General features: G+C 37.6%; 1 protein-coding gene across 9 annotated transcripts in view; it reads right to left on the bottom strand.

Annotated features, from left to right (window-relative positions):
* Nucleotides 1-652: 652 nt before the first annotated feature.
* Nucleotides 653-20,387, bottom strand: part of Kdm4c (lysine demethylase 4C) — a 206,637-nt gene continuing 186,902 nt past the window's right edge. For 8 of the 9 annotated variants that reach the window (XM_063287361.1, XM_039109496.2, XM_039109498.2 and 5 more), the window contains 3 exons: nt 14,396-14,515; nt 6,441-6,533; nt 656-1,701 (listed from right to left, as the gene is read on the bottom strand). In XM_063287361.1, the coding sequence (XP_063143431.1) occupies nt 1,525-1,701; nt 6,441-6,533; nt 14,396-14,515 (390 nt within the window). In that variant the 3' untranslated portion in view covers nt 656-1,524. Of the gene's footprint in view, nt 1,702-6,440; nt 6,534-14,395; nt 14,516-20,387 lie in introns of all 9 variants that reach the window. The other variant, NM_001106663.4, reaches the window with a different exon arrangement.

Genomic DNA, 20,387 nt, shown 5'->3' with positions numbered 1-20,387 from the left:
TGCACGTAGGTAGTCCTGTGATACTCTGTTAGCAATTCCTGTAGGCTCTGCCCAACAGTTAACTATCAATAGCCAGGTAGGGGCCTGGCTTGCTATAAAAGAAGTTTGTTCCCTCCAATCCTCTCTGCCCCTCTTCATGTGTTCCTGTAGGTCTCTTCCCTTCTTTCTCTCCTCTCTTTCTGTCCCTCTGTTCCCTTTCCCACACTCCCTTCTCATCCCTCTATGCCCCCAAATAAACTTCATTCTATAGTAGACCCATGGTCCTATGACTGGTACCTGTGTGAGGGGTGGGGGGGTGGGGGTGAAGGATGCCTCAGCATGGGCCTGCTGAGGCAACCCCTCCCACTGCATTACAAAATGTATGGTGCTCTCCTTTGTATCTTGGTTGGTCAAAGTCTACTTGCCAAGCTAGTAAGGGGCCTTTGAAAACCTTCCCAGTTTCTGCTTTTACAGACATGTAAAAGCAGACTTCTGTTTACCTCTGAAGTTTCATGAGCAGCCCCTCCTTTGGGGGCGGAGGTATTTTAATTTAGAGAAAATTGACAGGCAACGGTCTCCCAAATAATGAGACTAGGGTATGCACTACCACACCTTCCCGAGAGCTCATTATCTACTGGCTTAAACCTGAACAAATGAGCAAAGACAGAAGACAGCACAGGAGAAAACAGATTTTAATTTTTAAATACTAATACATTTCCAGGCTTTTGGAAAGAAAAATCATGTTACATTAGTTTAAAAGTATGCATTAAGTATATTTCTTTAAACTCTAATTTTTACAAACACATAATGAAAGAAATATATATTTTATAAATATCTATTCTGAACAGGAATTATGAAGTGTTCAAAATATCAGGCCAAGATTTTTCCTCTGTAAATATATAAAATTCCCATATACTTCATATGAATTCCTCTTCAAGAGCAAAAAATTTCCTCTTATAAAGGTCAACTCAGTTTTCAGACACAATCAAAAGCAATAATATAAAAAAATGGAAAAGTTCTGTACAAGGGGATAGAGATAGCACACAGGTAAATCCCATTACCATACATGCCATTTGTGTTTTAAAAATGTTTTATAAAAACTGCCACTTAAAACAAATATGAGTGAGAATCTTTCCCTGGCTGTGGAAAATATATAAATTATCACCCTACCTCTAGGGTGATGAGGCTTCCACTAAATGAGCTGGGGCAAAGGAGCCTCCATATATGTTCCCTGAGGAGGGACCTGAGCCAAAGAGAGGGAACAACCTCTTTTCTGGCAGGAGTTTTATCTAGTGGGCCATTCACTGCTATTTCCCTTCACGTAGTAATATTCTTTGGGGTCAAACAAATGACTGAGGGATGATCAGATGACAGAAGCAAGTAATAGGTCTCTTCTTGGTTGCTTGGTAATCAAATCCTAGAAGCCTGATTTATTACCAGTACCACAGAAGCACCCATCCACGGGTCCCAGTGCATACCCCAAGGCTGTCCCTTTGTCTTCCCTCTTCTGGTCTGAGCTGCACTGTGGCTGTTGCATGTTAGCAACTACTGTCTCTTCTGACATTTCTTCTGGAAAGAACTCTTCAGGAAAGTACGATACACAGGATCATCCACATACTCATTCTTGAGCCTGGAGCTCAGCACTCTTTGCCTCTTCCTCTCCCCTTGGATTACATCTGCTCCATAAAATGTGTCTTCAAATCGCATATCGGAGGCTGTGGACTAAATGCAGGAATATATTGAGTATGAAACACTAGACATGGAGGGGTAGGGAAGAGACGCTGGGGATCTATCACATGGTAGAAGGAACCTACCACCAAGTTTACTCCTCCTCATTAGCTAGTTCTCACCCATGCCATATGGCAGAGATCTGTGGCTCAATTTAGTCCCAATTTCTTTACCCTGACTGAGGGAGCTTCCCCAAATAAAAACAAAATTAAAGTCTTCTCATATTGAGTCTGCTGTAAATAAAAACTCCAAAAAAAGAAGCGTTGTCATTAGAAACTAATTGACTAGAATGTGAGGAAGTACTGTGGTGAGATTAAAATGATCTAGACCTAATAGCTCATCAATAGTTCTAGCCCCTCAGAATAGCCATCTATGCCTTTCCATTTCTGTGTAGCAAGTAACATCTTGTGACTCACAGATAAAAACCTTTTTGGAATCCATTAACAGAACACTGACTCCCAACAACCCCAAAGCCAATGGTGTCATCAGATAGCATCTTGGGCCTATAGCAAACTTCCCCCATCGTGTTATAGTGACCTCTAATGTACTTTAAACTCACTGAGGTACTTACTTTGTCCTAAAAACTATAAAGTCTCGTGAAATAGCTTCTATATTAGAATATGAAATTTTAGTTACCATAAATCTATCTTGAGTCATAGTCACGTCCTTTTAGAATGGTAGCTGCAAATTTTACTTTAACACTTGCTTAGTCACTAGGTCCACTTGGCTTCTACCCCAACGAGCGTGTCTTTTGGGGGATTGAGGGGAGTGTCAGCAGTTATTCTTAATTCTTTGTTCCTTTAGCCTTTCTCCACTTCCTTGAAGCTAGTGTGGTTAAATCTCTAGTTCCTAAGTCTTATAGCAGTTCTGTGTTGATTAACTATTTCACTGGCTACCTGCTTGCTCATTTTTGATGGTTCAGACTTCACTGTCTTAACTATCTGTTCAACTTTGGGGCCTTTGATCCATATTCTTGGCGTCAATACCTATACGGGATGATGACTGGATTTCTCACTCTAGCATAGATCTCTTACATCAAGACCTGCATGTACCCCTCCCCAATAAGTACATTAGATAATCTGATTCAGATGTACTCCAAATTATTCTGTATAAAATGGAACTAAAAGACTTCCTCTATGGCTGCCCTTCTTAAATTTCTTAAATGCGAATACCACGCTCATCTGTATAATTATTTATCAAAACTTTAATGGTACTGTGGATCCCTCTTATTATTCCCATCCTTCCCGGAGCCCTCCATAGACTTGAAATAGCCATGATCCTGATGTAGGTTTTCTCTCTTCTCCATTTGAACCACTACAACAAATGCAGCAGTCCCACTCTATCTCACATTTAACACCTAGAAAAAAAAAGAGCTCTCTAGAAACACACTAATTAAATAATTAAAGAGGGCTACTAATTAAATAATTAAAGAGATCTCTAATATCTCTAATATTATCTTCTACCTGCCTCCAAGAATATCTTAACATTCCCAAGGCCGGAGTTTTACAACCTAGCACATCCTACTTCCTTCTTTCAGAAGATTAGATTTTATATTATGAGCCACATATCAGGCCCTTAAGTTTTCTGTCTGGGATAGTTTTTCTTCCATGGAAGAGTCTCTACCACAGTAAAGCTGGAGGTTCCTGAGCCCTGAGCATGAATGCAGGGATAATCAATGTTCTTCCCATTGGGTGTTTCTTAAGGTAAAAGATATTAGGAACTATAAACTAAATGTTGTATGTCCCAACACTAAAGAACAGGTGTGGAACTCAGAAACTCTTCAGTAAGTGAGTAGTGAAAAGTATAAACTATGCTGAGATACTCAGGTAAAAATAAACCTAGAGTCTACACTAAAACACCAAATTTCATTCCTGATTTCCTAGGCTATTTTGTAATCTACAATATGTTCTCCACTGGAAAGAGGTATGAATTCTAACAATAGCAAGGACTAAAATACCTGAGGTTGATAACAGAGTAGATAAACTGTTACTCTTTTAGGAGCATGGTCCATTGTGAGGAAGAGAGGGAAGAGAACAGACAGAAGGAAGCTTGAAATTTGGAAAGATTTCAAGTTGGCAGATGCATATATTTTCTGCCTACCAGCTCATGAGGCTAATCTATGGTTTCCCAAGAGAGTGCCTTATTTCATTTGGGCAGGAAATTTAGAATTGTGAGTTGGTTGGATCTTTCTGTCATCAGGAAGAAACATTTTGTTTCAGTAACACTTAGAAAGCACGTCCTCTGACTTATATTTCACTTTTATAAGTGCTAACGTTACCAAAGGAAGGAATAAAACATCCACGAAAGTGTTGTTACTGTGTGGAAATAGCAGAAGTCAGCCTCTTAAACACAATAGTAAAGTCAATTTACCAGCAGCTCTAGTTAATTATGCAATGGTTGCCATGGTTACTCTATGAGACAATAAAAGGTAATGTGGCTATTTCTGAAAAGAGTACAAAAGAGCCCAGCACAGTTATTACGCAGTTGGATGGCTCTCTTAAAACATTTCTCCCCAAGCCAGAATAATCTGAGGGAGGCAAAGTCACTAAAACATGAAAGTTCGATGATAAATGTTGTTTATCAATCTTCCTCAAACCAAAAAGTTTTCTAAGTATAAACTATCTATTAATGAGTATTCAATTAGATTTGACTCTCCAACTGGAACAGTACGAGACAACCTACCTGAAGGCAAGTTACTGACTGAAGAGTGTAGCAGTCCTTGATCTAGTAATAAAAGTGGCAAGGGCTGTAGCTCCAAGACACTATTTTTTACTGGGCTTAGCTGCTGGGTATACTGGACTGCATTCAGTGTATTTTACTTGACTATTTTATTAAAGTTAAAGTACTCTCAGAGAAGTTGGGCATGTGGCAAATGCTCATCATCCTGGCATGTAGGAAGGGCATGAGGAAGACCAGGAACTCAAAGAAATCCTCGGCCTCTTAGTTAATTAAAGTCCAGCCTAGCTCACATGTGGATCTGTTTCAAAACAGAAATAAAACAAAAAAAAAAACTCAGAGGGGAAAAACATATTGAGAATTAATACACATCACAAAATACACATCAGAAGACTTGTTCAAAAAAAAAAAAATACCCAAGAAGGCATCATAGAATCAAGACCATTTCTACTATGGAATAAAGAGATTTTATCTGTTTAGAGAAGAAAGTGAACTTATAAAAAACATGAATGTGAAATTTCTAAGAATCAATTTAGTATGCACACACCAGCTATACATATCAGAAAACTAAGAGGCTTACTAATGTATTCCCTATCCAAATGTTTAGGGGCTAATAAAAGTTAAAAACATCAAAACAAAACAGGGAGAGTAGAGGTGAGCCAATGGGAGATAAGGATATATACTGAGGGGCAGCCATCTCTACACAATTTCAGGTTTTCTTGAGAGACTTTACTGTTTAAAAAAATAGTTATTGTTAGTTTACGTGTATGAGTGTTTGCCCTTAGAGGTTGGATACACTGGATTCTGGAGTCATCAATACTTGTGAGCTACCATGTGGATGTGAGTGTAGAAAACCTAACCCAGGTTCTCTGTAAGACTGGTATGGAACAGTAGTGCCATCCTCTAGTTCTAGGTTTCAAGATCGTAAAACCTAGTGACAAGTTACCCAGGTTTCAGGAACATTTGTTTCTGTAATTGGTGCATTTAATTTTCTCTTTGCTCACAGGTATTATCATTTTCTTTTTTAACTAGAATGTTCTCAAGAGTGCATACAGGTCTCCTAAGTACCCTACATTTCAGTGGGTGAACAGCAGCACTGACACTGTATCTTGTCCTCTCCTTGCTTTTAAAGTCCTTCCTCTGAAAGTGAAGCTGAGAGGGAATGGGTTCCCTGCCGTCAGGATCTCACCTGACAACAGAGAAACTGACATTTCATTCACAACTTAAAAGAAGCCCTTGGTTTTCAAAAAAGACTAATGTATCATAACTCTGTCTCTGTATGAAAAAAATTCAAATTTATTCAGAAAATTAATTTCTCTGTTGAAATTTGTTATTTCAGAGAGATGCTATGACTCCAAATGAATAAACCAGACTTAATTTTAATTCAGCTAAATACTTTATAATACAATAGTATGAAACCTACATTATTATGAATTACATTTAAAAATAATTTAAGTTTAGGCCGCCCATATTTATTTATCATTTAGTGGCATGCACTGGACTTGGCAAAAAATATATGTACATACACATGTATACTTATAACTCTTTTGTTATTCCCACTACCAATAATCTGGCTTTGTTATGTTTTTATGAAAGTGAGAGCTTAGACACAAACATCAGTGAATGTGTTACACAGAACCTCATCAATACATAAGATTACTAGAGACCACTGTCTAATGCTACCTCTTTAATCTATTGTTGAATTTTTTTCTTTTAATGTAATTTTCACTAACAGAGAGTAAACACCTTAATATTATATTTCTTTACCCCCAGAGTTTTGTATAGAGGACAGATTTAGTAACTATGACTGTGTGTCAATAAATTTTAATACAAAGTACTGCCATTTGATCTCATTAGAAATAAACTATGTACACAATCATTTTCCTGTTTCTATTCATGTTGGAGACTTGCATTCATCAGGTTACAACAAGGGAAAAGTTAGTATGGCTTTCTTCGAAATTAACCAGAAGCCAAGGTTGTTTTAGGCTTGGGAAAGCATAGAGAATGAGGAGTTAACGGGAATGGGTCTGTACGTAGCATTTGTCATTGGCACTTACAAAACGAGCCTTTACTCTCTTGGGTAACTCTTCATCTAAGGTGTATATGTCTTCTCTCTTCATTGCTATCTGGGATCCATCTTCAAATTCAACCTAAAGAAACAAAAGGCATTGTGATATGTAGTAAAACCAAACAAGTACTGACCATTTTTTACAGAGTTCCAAATAACTATGGGGGAGCGCAGTAGGGAGCAGGGAAATAAAGGACTGTCAACAGAGAAAATGAGCCAAAGTCAGGGTTATTAGAAGATCATTTTCTTACCCAACTAAGATCAAAGCAAGCTGAGAAACAGCCAAGATTGTTGAACTGGGCAGACAAAATATGAGCTATGAAATCTTTAAAAGCTCAAAACAAACTAAGAAAAATGAGGGCTGATCAGATAATTTATCTGAAAAGTGGCAAATCCTACATTAAGATGGGCTCATGTCTTATAAACAGAAATTATTTGCAGAAAGAAAAACATCCTATAGAAATTAGAAAAAGTATTTGAGAACTGTACATGAGACAGCAATATCCAGAACACCTAAAGAACTACAAACATTGAAAAACAACAGATACCAAACCAAGTTAAAAAAAAAAAAAAGCCCAAATCATTAGTAAATGGGCTAATAAAATGAATAGATTATCCTCAGAAGAAATACAAATGTACAATAAATGCTTGAAAAATTGTTCAATATTCTGAGCTATCAGGAAAATGCAAATTAAAACTGGTCTGAAATTCTTGCTACAGTTAGAATGGCTATTATCAAATAAACAAAGAACAACAGATGCTAGGAGGATGTGGAGAAAGCAGGGGAATGCTCTGCTTGATGGGTATATAGACCTTATACACTACAGGTAGAGCTCTACACTAGTACAGCCCCTGTGGAAATCAGCATAGAGGCTCCTTACAAAAGTAGAAACAGAACTATGATATAATCTATGTATACCATTTTGTGGTGCATCTCTGAAGGACTAAGTCAACATATCACCGAGATATTTGCACATCGATGTTTATTTCTATATTTATTCAAATTATCAGGGAAATGGAACCACACTACATATATCCACCAGTAAACAAAGAAAATAAGACAAGCATATAAAGGAATTTATTCATCATGAACAAAATAGAATTATGTCATTTCCAGAAGAATGGATGAAACTGGACGTTATTGTGTTAAGCAAAGAAACTCAGACCCCCCCCCCAAGACACATATTAGATATTGTCTTTCATATGTAGATTTAATTTTTTATTTATGTCTGGTGTCTGAGTGTTGATATGTTGAAAGGGAACCTTGACAGGTAAAGATGATATGTTAAGGGAATCGGGGAGAAAGGGCAATGGAATCCATAGCAATGTAAAACCAGAAGGGAGTTATCTGAGGTGTAAAAATGGAGGCCAGGGATGGAGGAGCAGAGTGGAAGAACAAAGTGAATTGGAATATCTCCATGAATGGCATAATAAAATCCATTACTTGTGTGCTAACTTAAAAGGCAATTTAAAAATGGAAAGTTAAGAGTTAGTGCTCTATGAAAACTTAAAGGGTTTTATCTGGGAAGATTACTAATATAAACAAAAAAACACCACTTCTTCCTCAGAGTTGAAACACTTGTCCCGAGCAGTACAGTTGCACACGCTCTGTACATTGTCCAGGTGTGCATCTCTGAGTTGTTATACAGTGCAAGAAGTTGTTGCTCTGATGAGGATGATCCATACTCTGCTTGATGGGTATAGCTATAAGTTATCAGAAGTCATTTCATTACTATGTTCCTTTGGTAGGCTAGGAGTAGCAGTCTTTTCCCTAGGCTCATGGAATATCTAGTCTCAGGTTTTTGATATGGGTTCTATCTCATAGAGCAGGTCTTAAGTCCAATTTAAAAGTGTTCAGTTACTCCCCTAACATTTGTGCCATTATCATATCAGAGTATTTTTACAGGAGGCTGTTGCTGTAAATTACAGGGTGATAGCTGGATGCTATTTTTTTAAGAGCTGGTTGACGCTTTATTTTGGAAAATACAATTAAGTTGGGTTTGAGTGGAAGGCAAGGGCCAGAGGCTATCCCAGATAGGACATTCCTCCCAAGGTTGGCCAGAGGGTTAGGGTTGATCCTCGATCAGGTGGGTCTCTTATTCCCCGTATTCTGCCATATTAGCTGTCTCCGCTGTGAGCCCTGAGTAGCTATTGGTACACCGGCTGGCAGAAACTTCAGTGGCCATTCACTTAGGAGAGATACCAAAACCAGTTTCCATTATCAGTCTCAATCTTATTCATGAGCACAGCTTGGGTGTGAATAAACAAACTAGACCCCTAGGCAGAGCTGGAGCCCAGCTGGGAGGGAGCTCATTCTACAGCTAAAACCAGAGCTAGTGAGTGCCTCATAAGCTGAGCTCATTACTCCTGAGTGATCTTCATATGGATACTCAGTGTTGCATCTCAGACTCTAGCCTGTTCTCCTGCCCTCTAGCAGCTTGTAGTTAAGTGGTGATCTTAATGTCAAGTGCCAGCTTGCCGTTCATCAGTTCTTGGTGCTCTTAAACCTGCCTGGCTATACATTGCTGAGCTCTTTGTAGGGCAGCCTCTAGCTCACCCAACTTGGCACTGGCATCCTTAATGGCCACCTCCTCACATTGCTCAGCATCAGCAATGCAGCCTCCAGAGTTGCCCTCTGGCCAATGATTTTGACACTGTTAGTTGCACTCATGTATGAATGGCTGCTAAAGGTCCAGGGACTGGAGGTGCACATCTTGTAGGATTTCTGAGTCCACTGATGGACATGGTCACACCTGGAGTGAAGGCAGTGAGGGGAAGTTGAAGGTTTGAGAGTGAGCTGAGCAGCTGCTTATAGGACCTCGCTGGATGATATTTATAATTACTTTTCTCCTCTTGGTAAAATTTTCCTATGATGAATATGCAATGTTCTTCTCTTTAATCTTTTAAAATCTATTTTATATTTTTGACATCTTGACTATAATATATCTCTCGGAAATTCCTTGGCACGATTCAAAGGCCTTTAGATTTTTATTTCAGTTTGCTCTTCTCCCTGTGGGAGTCTTAGGTATGACCCTGTGAACACATTCCAGGGCTCTTGAGTAACAAATATGTCAGGACTATAATGTCAGGACAATGTTCTTTTCTTTTCTCTTCTTTTCTTTTCTTTGTTTCTTTTCTTTTACACAGGACTTAATTTCATATTGTTCCAATTTTGTCCTCTATTCTTGATATTCATTCTTTCACTTGGTTTTGTCTGTGGATTATGTACACAGTACTTTATATTGTGTTTTGTGCTGAGGAACCTGTATTAAGGTAGCAATCCACCATGATGATGGCTTTCTGAACTTGGCACAAAAATGGGGGATGTTCTTGGGGGAAGGGGGTTCCCTATCTGCCTCTGACTGGAAAGTGTTCCTGTACACAAGTGGCTGGTATTATCTGAAAGTGACCTTGTACAGAGCTCTCCGCAAGATTGCATACCTAAGCATGTACATCCTCCTCTGGCTTCCTGCCTGCATGATAATTAGGTGCTGTATTATAACCAATCAGTCTTTCCTGTTTGCTTTATGCCACGATCAATTAGCCCTTTCCATTCATATCCATAAAGAAAGCCCTCATATACCCTACTCTTGAAATAATAAACTAAACCTATTTCACTATAGTCTCTGGAGGTCATTTTACTATATTCACTGCCATCTGAACCCTGCTCTTGGTCTCTGCTCCCTTTGTACTCTCAGGTTGGTGGTGAATAGCCTCCTGGGAGAAAAGAGGAGCAGGTAACATAGATTTGCTCACTCATTTCTTGCATTTCTCTTTGACTTTTTCTGTGAGCTTTTTTTTTTCCCCAACTGCTCACTTTTTCCCATTTTATTAAGTTTCATCTCTAGGTCTGGAACTGCTTTTCTTAAGTTCTCTATTCAGCCACTGAGTGTTTGCATAAGTAAGACCCTGAAATCTATTCTAGCATTTCAGCTATGCCATTACCTATGGGTTTTTATATTGATGGGTTGCAAGTGATTTTTAATGTTAATATGCTATTGAGATGTCAGAGTGGCTTATTTTGATATTATTGCATTTTGTACATCTGCTGAGATGAATGTGCCCTCTAGTCTTTCTTTACTTCCCCTCTCTTTCCCTCTTTCTGTATGTTTCATGTAAGTCTTCTTGGTGAGCTTTTATTTGATTGGGTTTATATTCCTCTGGGAGGAGCCTGACTATAGTTAACAGGAAAAAAATTATTAGCAATCCCCTGCAGTAAAAGAAAATTATGTACTTTACTTATATTCTATAGGGTTCTAAAACAGAAGCACTAGGATAATTTGCTATTGTGTGTTCCTGTCAAATCCCAGCTGATTTTACTTTTATCTGTAGAGTTATTGTTTGAGAATACTTGTACCTGCAGATGAGCTAAGTCAGGTTTACTGGCTTCTTATGTTCTCCAGTGATTGCTCATCTAGCCAGTGCCTATACATTTTATGTATCTTTCAAACTAGTCATTCCAGGGTATTGGTAAAGAATCAGAGTAACAGATCCTGTTGCAGAACTTCAGTCACAGAACCCAGAGCTAGCACAGCCTCAGTCATCTCTTTAATATACCATAAAAAGCTTTCATAATTATTACTATTTTTCCAAATTCAAATAGACCTCTAGTTCACAGCAGGTAAATGTCACAAGTATGTGAAAGCACAGTATCTTTTAAAAGAAAAACATATTCAACTTTCTTATGTTAGTAAAATAACGACAACTAATCCTGAAATTTTTTTGTAGACCTTAGGAAACTTAGAGAAAGTCCATGATCCTGGCCTAGCTGAGGCCTGGATAGTGGGAACTCAAGAATTATTCCAACTTTTTTTTTTTTAAGGAGAAAACAAAATTGGTGGGATAAGTAGACATTTGATATGTTGCAACTCTTAAGTCGCTGAGGATTTAGAACCTCCAGCTATTTTGACTTTCTGTATTTTTCACTTTTAATAGAATATAGTGGTACTTCAAAAGTCCAAAGATGAGTCAAATCATGCAATGGTTCTGTGACATCAAGAAAATAGATGGAAGCACACATTATACATGTTCTTGTTTTCATTTACATCCATGTACTACTAAAGTAAGATGAAGCTTTACAACAGGTCTAATCAGGCTGTGGTCACAAAAATACTTTGTTGCTACTGCCTAGAAGGCTGAGAGTAAAAATAAGGTTCATCCTGGCCTTTTCTACCTTCAAGATGGCTCCCTTAGTATCAAAGTAGGCAAGGTGTCTTCTCATTTATACATTTGATAACATAGCTTTAACTATCTGTGACTACTTTCTTTTGTTTTATGTCATTTGGAAACTTTAAAAGAAGACAACTTTCCTAAAACAATGCTGGCTGTCCTAGTTTTTCTAAGTCTCAAAACAGGCAAACTTTACTACAAGCATGGACAGCTGTTTCCTCTCACTGGGACAGAGAAAAGAGTAATCGACTCTTCTTTTTATTAGCTGTACGCTCTTATAAACTATGACAAAATATGTTCTTCCCCTTAAAATAGTTAAAATTTGTTCACTGAAGTATCTCGTTTCCTTATTTGAACACCAGGAGTTAATAAATCCTATTTTGCAGAACTATTGTGAGAATAAAATATTTATGTATACAAACATACAAACATATACACTCACATACACATACAATCACATAAACAGACATAAGCACACACACATACTACAGACACACATATACAGAGATGCTCTCAAACTTACATACACAAATATACACAGATATATATAGCCACATATATACATAAACATATACAGATACAAATATGAACACAAGGAGCCATATCAATCCACATAAACACAGATACACATAACCACAAACATACACAATATGCACACAGACCCATACATTCATATACACACAAAAACATACACAGATTTAGCATATTACTGTGTGCCTGATATTTATATCTTTGCACTTTAATGAATATCTGGTTTATTCTATGTGAAGCTAAAAAACAGAAAGCACAAAGCAGTCTCAAAGGGCACTTGGTTTAATGAGGAATTTTATACTACTTGTAATTAAAGAGATACTTTTAATACCAGCTTTAACTTTCACTAACTCCATATTTATGGCTGCAATTTTATGTTCCTGGGCTAACACAGTGAGTACTAATTAGCCTGCATTTTCATATGTGATACTTTTATATAGCAATGAGCTTTGTTACATAGCTTCACTATTGCTCTTTTTAATATGATACTTTGTTTTTGAATGCTATATTAATACTTTCTCAAGGAATCTTCAGTATTATCCAGAGGTTTACTTAATTGTGCTCAATCTGCTGCAAAGATGCTGTGGTACTTACCCCATTATACATAACCCTAAAATACATATGCTGAAATCAAAACAACTTGGGAAGGCAAGATTTTATTTCATTTCACTTCCGCACTACAGTCCATTAGTGAAGGAAGTCAGGGCAGAACCTCAAGGCAGGAACTAAAACAGGGACCATGAAGAATTGGAGAATCACTACTTACTGGTTTTCTCAGCATGTTTTCTTATACAAGTCTATCTGCAGAGGAATGGCACACACACACAATAAGCTAGGCTCCCATCCATCAACCACTAATTAAAAGGATGTGCCCTAGATTGCCTACAAGCCAGTCTCATGGAAACATTTTCTGAATTGAGGATCTTCTTCCCTGATAACTCTAGTTCTGATCAACATGACCAAAAACCTGACAGAATACCAACTCCTGTGGGATTTCCTAGACCATGAAAAAGTGTTCTTATTTTTTCTAGACTTCTTTGAGCATCTTTAATTACATTTTGTTCTAATTTCTGGTACCCTATCTTGTAATGTATTCTTCCTTTTAAGCCCTTGGCAGTTGGTTAAGTTCCTTTTCGCAAACCAGTGTCTTATTATTCTTAAACTGTTTTGCAGCTGAATCTTCTGTTTTCCCTGTTTTACTATACCATTTATACTAGAATGTTGATTTGTTACAAATCTGTTGCTTCAGTGGGGAATAGGAATGCACATGTGCTACCATGTTGTTTCCATTTTCTGAGTTGAACTCATCCTTATTTCAGATAAAAATATAAAATTCCTGTTTAGTTATCAAGTAGAATTCCCTAGAGAACAGGATATACAATTGATAATTTTACCTTTTCCTAAACAACTATTTCTTTAAACTTGAGTGGATGACAACTTTAAGTTCCTTACAACATATAACAATGTTCCTCTACTGACTTAGTTTTATCTGAGATGCCTGGGTTATGCTTCCCTACCCAAGGAAATCAAGTAAGGGGCTGCTGGTTGAACATCCATCACAAAGTTAATACAAAAGTAATATATAACACTGTATCAACTTGACAAATGAATGTTACATCCATACGTACATACAAATATCCATCCATCCATCCATCTGTCTGTCTGTCAGTCTGTCTGTCTGTTGGATTCCTATAGTTCTGGGCCTTGCACATGCAAAGCAAGTGATCTACTGCTGAGCTATAATAATCCAAGCTCCATGTTCTGGCTTAAGGTGAGATAAACCAACTTTCATAATAAAAACACAGGGGAGGGCTGGAGCAATGGCTCGGTTATTAAGAGTGTTGACTGTTCTTCTAGAAGTCCTGAGTTCAAATCCCAGTAACCACATGGTGGCTCACAACCATCTATAATGGGATCTGATGCCCACTTCTGGTTTGTCTGAAGACAGCTACAGTATACTTATATCTAATAAATAAATATATCTAGAAAACACAGGGAAAATGGCCTACTATCTAGCAGTTGAACCATATACTGAACTACCATTTACCAATTGTTAGATATTCTCAGGCAACTAAATTGTAAGTTGAAACCCAGGCTGCTAGACATTGACATTTTGCCTCTTTCACAAAATAAAAGGAAAAGCACAAAATTCATGTGTCTTTTTCACCCATAGTACACTTATGTTATCTACTTCTGGTATCTCCTGTTCATCTCATCAAGCACCACAGAGAGAGCAGCACCCACCTGATACATGTACGCAACATTTGATCCAAGATACTTTGCTCCATAGAGTTTACCATCAGGCCATTTGACTTGGATGACTTCTCCTTCTGCAGGAGGGCCCAGCTTCACACAGTTTCGGCTCTATGGAATTATTGGAAAGGCATTTTAAGGCAAGTGCCTAAATAAATACATTTGAAACTTAACAAGTGATGAACTCTTGTTCCTGTGTTTTATGGATTATTATCTTGATTGGGTGTTCAGGAACGAAATATGAGGTAAAGGAGCACTTAACAGTTTAGCCTGTATTATTAAGTTGCAGGAACCCCATAAGGCAAGCATGAAAACCAAACAACCAAAACAATAACAAAAAGGCAGTCAGTACTTTACACTTGCTATTGGACAAAGAATTGTCAAGGCAAAAGTTCAAATAATAAATACAAAGTACTTTGCCTGAGAGGAAGAGACCAGCTAGGATTCATTATACCTAACATTTTTGTAGCAATCTGCAATTACCAAAGTGCTTCAGCATAGATATGACTTGATCTGTCTACTCTTTTAAATTAGACAGACTTTTTACATAATATTTTCATGTATTCTTTGAGAATTTCAAAAAAATGTATTTTTTAATCACATTTACCCTCCTCCACAAATCTTTCTGGATCTATTCTGCTTTCTGATTCATTCAACATTAGAGATCTTTTTAACACCATGAAGTCAAAATTGTGTTGCTTAACTTATGTTGGGTGTGGAGACTGTACTGAAGTATGGTTGATCTACCAGGGGTCACACCATTAAAGAAAACTACTCCATCACAGCAGCTATTAAGTACCAATAGATACTGAGCCGGGGGTAGAACTATATGTCCACCACCCCAACCCACACTGAGATCATATGAAGTGGCAAATTTTATTTATATATATATATATATATATATATATATATATACACACACACACATATATATATATATATTTATATATATATACACACACATACATGCATATATGGAGATACTATATTTATACTATAAATCTATACATATTAAATTATATATCTATTTTACTAACAACAATACTGAGCCTCCAAGGAGTACCTCTGTCATAAATAAAGCTGAATGTCAGTCAGGCAGCACAGAAAAGGCAAGGGATGAAAGGGACATGACACTTGGGGCAGGTGGGTTGTGTCATGCTTCAGTTACCTTGTAAGAACTATGTTTCCAATCATGAATGTTCTTGCATTGGTATACGTTAAGTGAGCTGGATACTGTATCTACAGGTATACTAGTGGTCCCACAAATATTACTGAAAGTTTTCTGTCTTCTGCTTTTTTATTTCATGTCTCTTGGCTCTAAGATAATTGTGAGCAAACTCCCCAATTGGATTCATTCTGAAAGCTAACTTCTACCAAGAGGATATATGTGTCAAATAATAAAATATGCTCAGCGAGTTTATCAGTCGGAGTGAAAGAAATGTATATTTGACAAATGAAGCTATAAATGCTGCCTGAAAATATTGTGATTTAAATGAAAGACACACCAGACATATTTGGTTGTTTACAACTAAAGACACATCACATACTCCTTTTTATTATTAATAAAGTGGTCATTTTACTGTCATTAAGGACTAAGTAGGAAAGGCACAGATGTTCATTGTTGGAATTGGAGACTGAAGGAAAAATAAAAACATTTTATGTTAAAAACAAACTAAAGCAATGACTACTAAACAAGCCCTACAACAGACACTAAAAGGATTACTTCAACTGAAAAGGGTAGATACATGCAAGAAGTCATAGGACAAAATGAACAGCAGGACACATAATAATGAGGTCCAAGAAAACACGACACCAACAAAATGACAGGAACAGACACTCCTTAACTGAATACTGTTTCAATTCTTCAAGAAACCACGCAGACTAACAGACTGAATTAGAAAACAACATTCATATTTTTGCTTCCTCCAGAAAGCAAAAATCACATCAATGACAGAGAGCACCTTAGGGTAAAAGCATGGAGAAAGGTATTCCAAAGAAATGGGACTGAGAAACAAGCAGGCATAGCTATTCTAATCTCCAAGAAAAATAGACTTAAATAAAAACTAGTGAGAAGGCATAAGGAGGAACAGTTGATTTTTAGTAAAAGAAAAACTCACCAACAGGATATTACAGTTCTAAGTCTACATACACCAAAACACAGGGCATCAAATTTCATAAAGGAAGCATTAGATCTAAAAACCATAGACTGACCCCCAACACATTGACTGTGGAAGGGGGTCAATACCTCACTTGAACCAGTAGATAGGTAATCAAAACATAATAAAAGAAACTCTGCCACTCACTGATATCATTCGAATGGTTCTAACTAATAGCTACAGAGCATTCCATCCAAAAACTAAGTAGCTCATAAAATGTTCTCCAAAATTAACTTCATGGTAGGAAACAAAGCAAGTCTTAATAAAGATGAAAAGAGTGAAATAGCACCAAGTGTTCTAGTAGACCACAATGGGATAATGCTGGGTATCAACACCAATAGGAATTATAGAAAGTACACAAACTCCAGGAAGCTAAACAATACACTACTGAATGACAATTAGGTCAAAGAAAAACAAAAATCAAGAGAGAAAATTATAAAATCTTCCTATACATGAATGAAAATACCAAAATCAATGGAGTATGGAGGCCTAACAGGAAAGTTTATAGCAGAGTATACATGAAAAAATTTAGAGATCACTAATTAACAATTTAGTGATGCAACAAAAGCTTGCAGAAAACAGAACAAATAACAATATATTTTTTTCAAAATCAAGGCTAAAATTCATGGCATAGAAATGAAGAAAAATGATACAAAGAAGCAAAGAGGTAGTTCATTGAAAATATTAACAATCCAGGCTTGGTGGTATGTGTGTTTAATTCTAACACAGAAACAAAGGTAGGCATATTTCTCTGACATTGAGGCCAGTCTGGTCAACGTACTGAGTTCCAGGGCAGACAAGACTATAAAGTGATCTGCTATCTACAAAAAGACCAAGAAATAATAAAATAAGAGAAAAGTTATATAGCCAGATATATATCTAAATTAACCAAAAGAAGAGAATCCACATTAAAACTGCAGATAAAGTGGGAGACATTATTACAGATAGGAGTAAACTCATGGAATTGTAAGGACATGCTTTAAAAAAAAAAATCTGTATTCTATCAAATTGGAAGACCTTAAAGGAATGGATAAGCACGCACAAGTGTAGATGCTTCAGTACTTCTTAGAAGGGAGAACAAAATACTCACAGGAGGAATACTCACTTTGGAGACAAAGTGTAGAGCAGAGACTGCCACACATGGGGATCCATCCCACATGGAGAAGGTAGAGAAAGGAGTGAGGAAACTGAGGATTTTGCAACCGCAGAGGAAGAACACAATATCAAGCAACCAGATAACCCAGAACTCCCAGGGACTAAACCACAAACCAAAGAGTACACATGGAGCAACCCATGTCTCCACCTGCAAATGAAGCAGAGAATGACCTTGCAGGGCATCAATAGAATGAGAGGCCCTTGAAACTGTGAAGGCTTGCCCCAGTATAGGGGTATGACAGGGCAGGGAGGTGGGACAGGGCAGGGCAGATGGGTGGGTGGAGGAGCACTCTCATTGAGGCAGGGAGGTGAGGGGCTTGATAGGGAGCTTCTGGAGGGGAAACTGGAAAGGGGGATAATATTTGAAATGTAGATAAATAAAATATCTAGGGAAAAAAATGGGAAAAAAAGAGGCCACAATGTTGGGCAGGTAGAGGAGAAATGAATCTGATCGGAAAGAAATCAAGGGAGTGGATGAATATGATCAAAACACATTGTACAAAATTCTCAGAGTCAATAAAAAAAATCAAAAACAAAGGAAAATGTTTCCAAAGATTATAAGAAAATATATAAAAAGTCCTCAAAACATGTGAGGCCTATAAATTGGGGGATTTATTTTGTAGAAATCAGAGATTTATTTTTCCTCTCAAAACACTCAGACCACATCACCCTGTGTGACATGTGGGAATCCTACGATGGGACCCACGTAAGAACACAAAGTCTGTAGGGCTGCAGAGATATGTGACTCAGGTGATTCACTTTAAACATTCTACAATTTAAGAGCAATTATATGACTGTATGTATAATGTGAAAGAGTTCTTTCTCAATGTAGACTTAAAGTTCTTATTGTGTTCTAAGAGCAAAGAAACTATTTCGTTGTAAAATTATATGCATTGAAACCTTAACTAATGTATTTTTCAGGTACTGTTTAGACCCTCTGAGGTTATTTACCTTTGTCACTTGCTATACTCTAGAGATATGTACACTCAACTAAAATCTACCAAAGACATGGGTGTCTGGACCTGCCAGTAAGCTGGTAGCGAGTATATTAAACATATGTGACAATTAAGACAAACAGTAATCCCACTAAAGAGTGAATTTATGGTTATGACTGAGGTAAGACACTGATCTGGAGTAATTCATACTACACAGTAAGCAAAGTCAGGGAATGAGATTTTATTAATTAAAGAGAAAAGACCAACTACAAGTCTTTACTTGAATTTAGTAGAACTGTAGGGTCTGAGAACTCTTATTCAGAGCTTTGAAAATGTTCCCTAACTCCTCCATTGTTGGTGGGATTGCAAACTGGTAAAACGATTCTGGAAATAAGTCTAGAGGTTCCTCAGAAAATTGGACATTCCACTATGTGAGGATCCAACTATACCTCTCCTGGGCATATACCCAAAAGCTTCTCCAACATACAACAAAGACACATGCTCCACTATGTTCATTGCACCCTATTTTATAATAGCCAGAAGCTGGAAAGAACCCAGATGCCTTCAACAGAGGAATGGATACAGAAAATGTGGTACATCTACACAATGGTATAGATCAAAAACAATGACGTCATGAAATTCATAGGCAAATGGATTGAACTAGAAAATATCAACCTGAGTGCAGTAACCCAATCACAGAAAAACAAACATGGGATGTACTCAGTGATAAGTGGGTATTAGACCAAAAGCTCAAATTACCCAAGATGCAATCAACAGACCACATGAAGCTCAAGAAGAAGGATGAATAAAGTGTGGATGCTTCACTCCTTCTTAAAAGGGGGAAAAAAAGGGGGGATATGTAGGCAAATTTTAGAGCAGAGACTGAAGGAATGGCCATTCAGAGCCTGCCCCACATATGGCCCATATATATATATATATATACAGCCACCAAACTAGATAAGACTGATGAAGCTAAGAAGTGCACACTGACAGGAGCCTAAGCGAATGCTAGCAGCAAACCATTGAACTGAGAACAGACCTCTGTTGGAGGAATTAGAGAAAGGATTGAAAGAGCTGAAGGGGCTTGCAACTCTATAAGAACAACAATGCCAACCAGCCAGAGCTCCCAGGGACTAAACCACAACCCAAAGACTATATACATGGACTGACCCATGGTTCCAGCTGCATATGTACCAGAGGATGGCCTTGTTGGGCACCCATGGAAGGAGAAGCCCTTGGTCCTGCCAGTGTTGGACTCCCAGTGTAGGGGGATGTCTGGGGGAGGGGGGGACGGCAAGGAGGTTAGATGGGGAGAGGAACACCCTTATAGAAGTAGAGGGGAATGAGATAAGGGGCTTATGTCTGGGAAACTGGGAAAGGGAATAACATTTGAAATGTAAATTTTTAAAAATCCAATAAAAAATAAATTTTACAAATGAATGAATGAATGAATGAATGAATGAATGTGTTCCCTAGAAGTTGCTGCCCTTGAATGTCATCTTAGCCTTGTCCTGACTGCCTGTGTCTATCAGTTTTAACTCATTTGAACCATAGAGCAGGCCACCTTACCTATCAGTCAAGCTACATCAAGGACATGCAAACAAACTCCCAATAGTTCAGGAGCATCTTGTATGGAGCTTCTGACATCCCATCTGACCCCCCACCAAAAAAAATCCCTCTTGAATGACTTGGAATATAATGATGCTAACAGTTGAAAAGTAAGCACCAGATTGGAAG

The sequence above is a fragment of the Rattus norvegicus genome, chromosome 5, assembly GCF_036323735.1.
Source record: "Rattus norvegicus strain BN/NHsdMcwi chromosome 5, GRCr8, whole genome shotgun sequence".
NCBI classification, from domain to species: domain Eukaryota; kingdom Metazoa; phylum Chordata; class Mammalia; order Rodentia; family Muridae; genus Rattus; species Rattus norvegicus.
Note: the sequence above shows the minus strand (reverse complement) of the source record. Positions and strands in the feature narration are given on the sequence as shown.